This window comes from Cyprinodon variegatus, unplaced genomic scaffold, assembly GCF_000732505.1.
Source record: "Cyprinodon variegatus isolate N-32 unplaced genomic scaffold, C_variegatus-1.0 Scaffold119, whole genome shotgun sequence".
In the NCBI taxonomy this organism is placed as follows: Eukaryota; Metazoa; Chordata; class Actinopteri; order Cyprinodontiformes; family Cyprinodontidae; genus Cyprinodon; species Cyprinodon variegatus.
The window spans coordinates 944,861-946,793 of record NW_015150572.1 but is presented as its reverse complement, the minus strand read 5'-3'; the positions used below and the strand labels follow the sequence as shown (position 1 = coordinate 946,793).

Sequence of the window (1,933 nt, the reverse complement as noted above, 5' to 3'; positions counted from 1 at the left end):
TCGCAGAATTCATCCTTGTAGAGTTTATCTAGCAGTGATGAGGCTCCTCTTGATGTGAAGTGTTTTTCACTGCTGAGGCTGTCTGACTGTGAAGCACCATGAGCCTCACCTTTTATACACTCACGTTTATTTGATCACTTGCCAAGTAAGACTTCTTAGGAACTGAAAAGAAAAAAAAAGAAAATCCTAATTTCCCGACTTTCACTGGCCCAGCACCCTTTCTCCTGAATCTCGAGGAGACACATCCTGCACGTCACAACCGTGTCGAAACTCAGTTGCCCTCAAGGCAGTTTCCTTGCTGCTGATATCAGATATAGATCTGCATCTGCTGGCAACAGATCTCTTAATCGTCGCAGTGCAGGTTGGAAATATATATATATTTTATAGTAGTGTGCTTAACAGTTATTATTTTAAATGAAGCAAACAAGACATAAATCTACATTTAACAATCAAAATTATGTGTAGAATTCAATAATACATGCAATTGTTGCACATAACCACAGAGGAAAAAAGAAAATTTAAAATGATCTTCAAAATAATTCACAATCAGATCCCTCTAAAAAAATTCTGTGCAAACAACTGCCTTCCTATATACTATTTATTCATGGCTTTTAAGCTTAAGGAGTGCATTGGTCAGAGAGGGATCCAGAACATTTGTTGGAGAATCTATTAAAAGGACCAGTGCAATCCATAAATCTAGATTTTATTGTGAAGATGAAAACAGCCGTTGAAAGAAAGTGTTTAAACTTTACAGCAAACCATGCAGGACACACAAGAAGAAGGAGAATGTACTCTGGTCAGATGAGGCCAGAACATAAATGTAGTCATCCCTCACATCAGCCTGAAAACACCCCTACAGTGAAAGTATGCTTTTCATCAAGAGGGCCAAAGAAAGCTTACTAAAGCAGAAGACTTGAAAAAAGAAAGATCCTTATCCTGCTTTACAATGGAATGGTTAAAAAACAGATTAAAGCATTATAGGGTTGGGCAATGTGGAAGATATTTGAGCTTATATTCCATGCACATTTTTCTTCCTTTGTCAGCTTATTCTTCTCCTTTGACTATTTGAGCTGATGTAAGGAGTACATTCTTCCACTGTTAGATCAGTAAAGACAATCAATCAATTATAAGGATGTATCACAAATATATAATCATGACTGTGTTTTACAAAGCCTTATATAAAACTTTTAAATTATACTATTGTTGTGAGGAATTGTTGAACTTGTGAGTGTGTTTGCAGTGTACGGGGTAGCTTTGACCTTGAAAGTAATTAGGCATGCACTTTAAGTGCTGGTTCCAGCTGCAGACCAGGAAGGATAACAAACTCCATCTGAGTCCAGGAGCCTTGTGATAATAAAGAAGGTCCAGGTTGATCATGGTGTCTATTGTGGGAACAGACTAAGACGTGCACACAGTATATCTTTAAATTATATGAGGTAACTTAGAGTGTTTCAGTGGCATTCTTCTCTCTGCCAACCAATTAAACCTGGGGAGCTGATGTGGCAACAAATTATCATGTTAGCTTTACTTTAACAGCAATATAGTTGCAATTTAACAAAATGTTAAAGAGAGTCACCAAATAAGAAATGCAGTTGTAATCAAAGTTCAGAAGGGTTAAAGATACAAGCAAACTCCACATTTCAGATTTCAATTTAGAACTTTTAAAGGCCATGCTTTGTTTTCCCTACGCCAAACAATCATCTTTTAACTAAAACCAAAATTCTATCACAGTTAAGAGAGCATGAAATTTAAATAAAATAGTTTGAGCTTGAATTTTTGTCTTCTGTCCTAGTTCAACGTCACTACAGAAGTAAGCGTTTGCTACACTACAGCCTCTAAAGAGTATTTAGGTTTTTAATTTTTTTGTAAATTAAAACTACCAAAGCTTAAGATAGGACAGTGTTGGCCTAGTGGTTAGAGCAGTGTGCTTGTG

General features: G+C 36.5%; 1 protein-coding gene across 1 annotated transcript in view; it reads right to left on the bottom strand.

Moving 5' to 3' along the window:
* Nucleotides 1–201: 201 nt before the first annotated feature.
* Nucleotides 202–1,933, bottom strand: part of LOC107085231 (growth-regulated alpha protein-like) — a 3,889-nt gene continuing 2,157 nt past the window's right edge. Inside the window, exon 4 of the mRNA XM_015375449.1 lies at nt 202–325. Within this exon, the coding sequence (XP_015230935.1) occupies nt 202–325 (124 nt within the window). The remainder of the gene's footprint in view (nt 326–1,933) is intronic.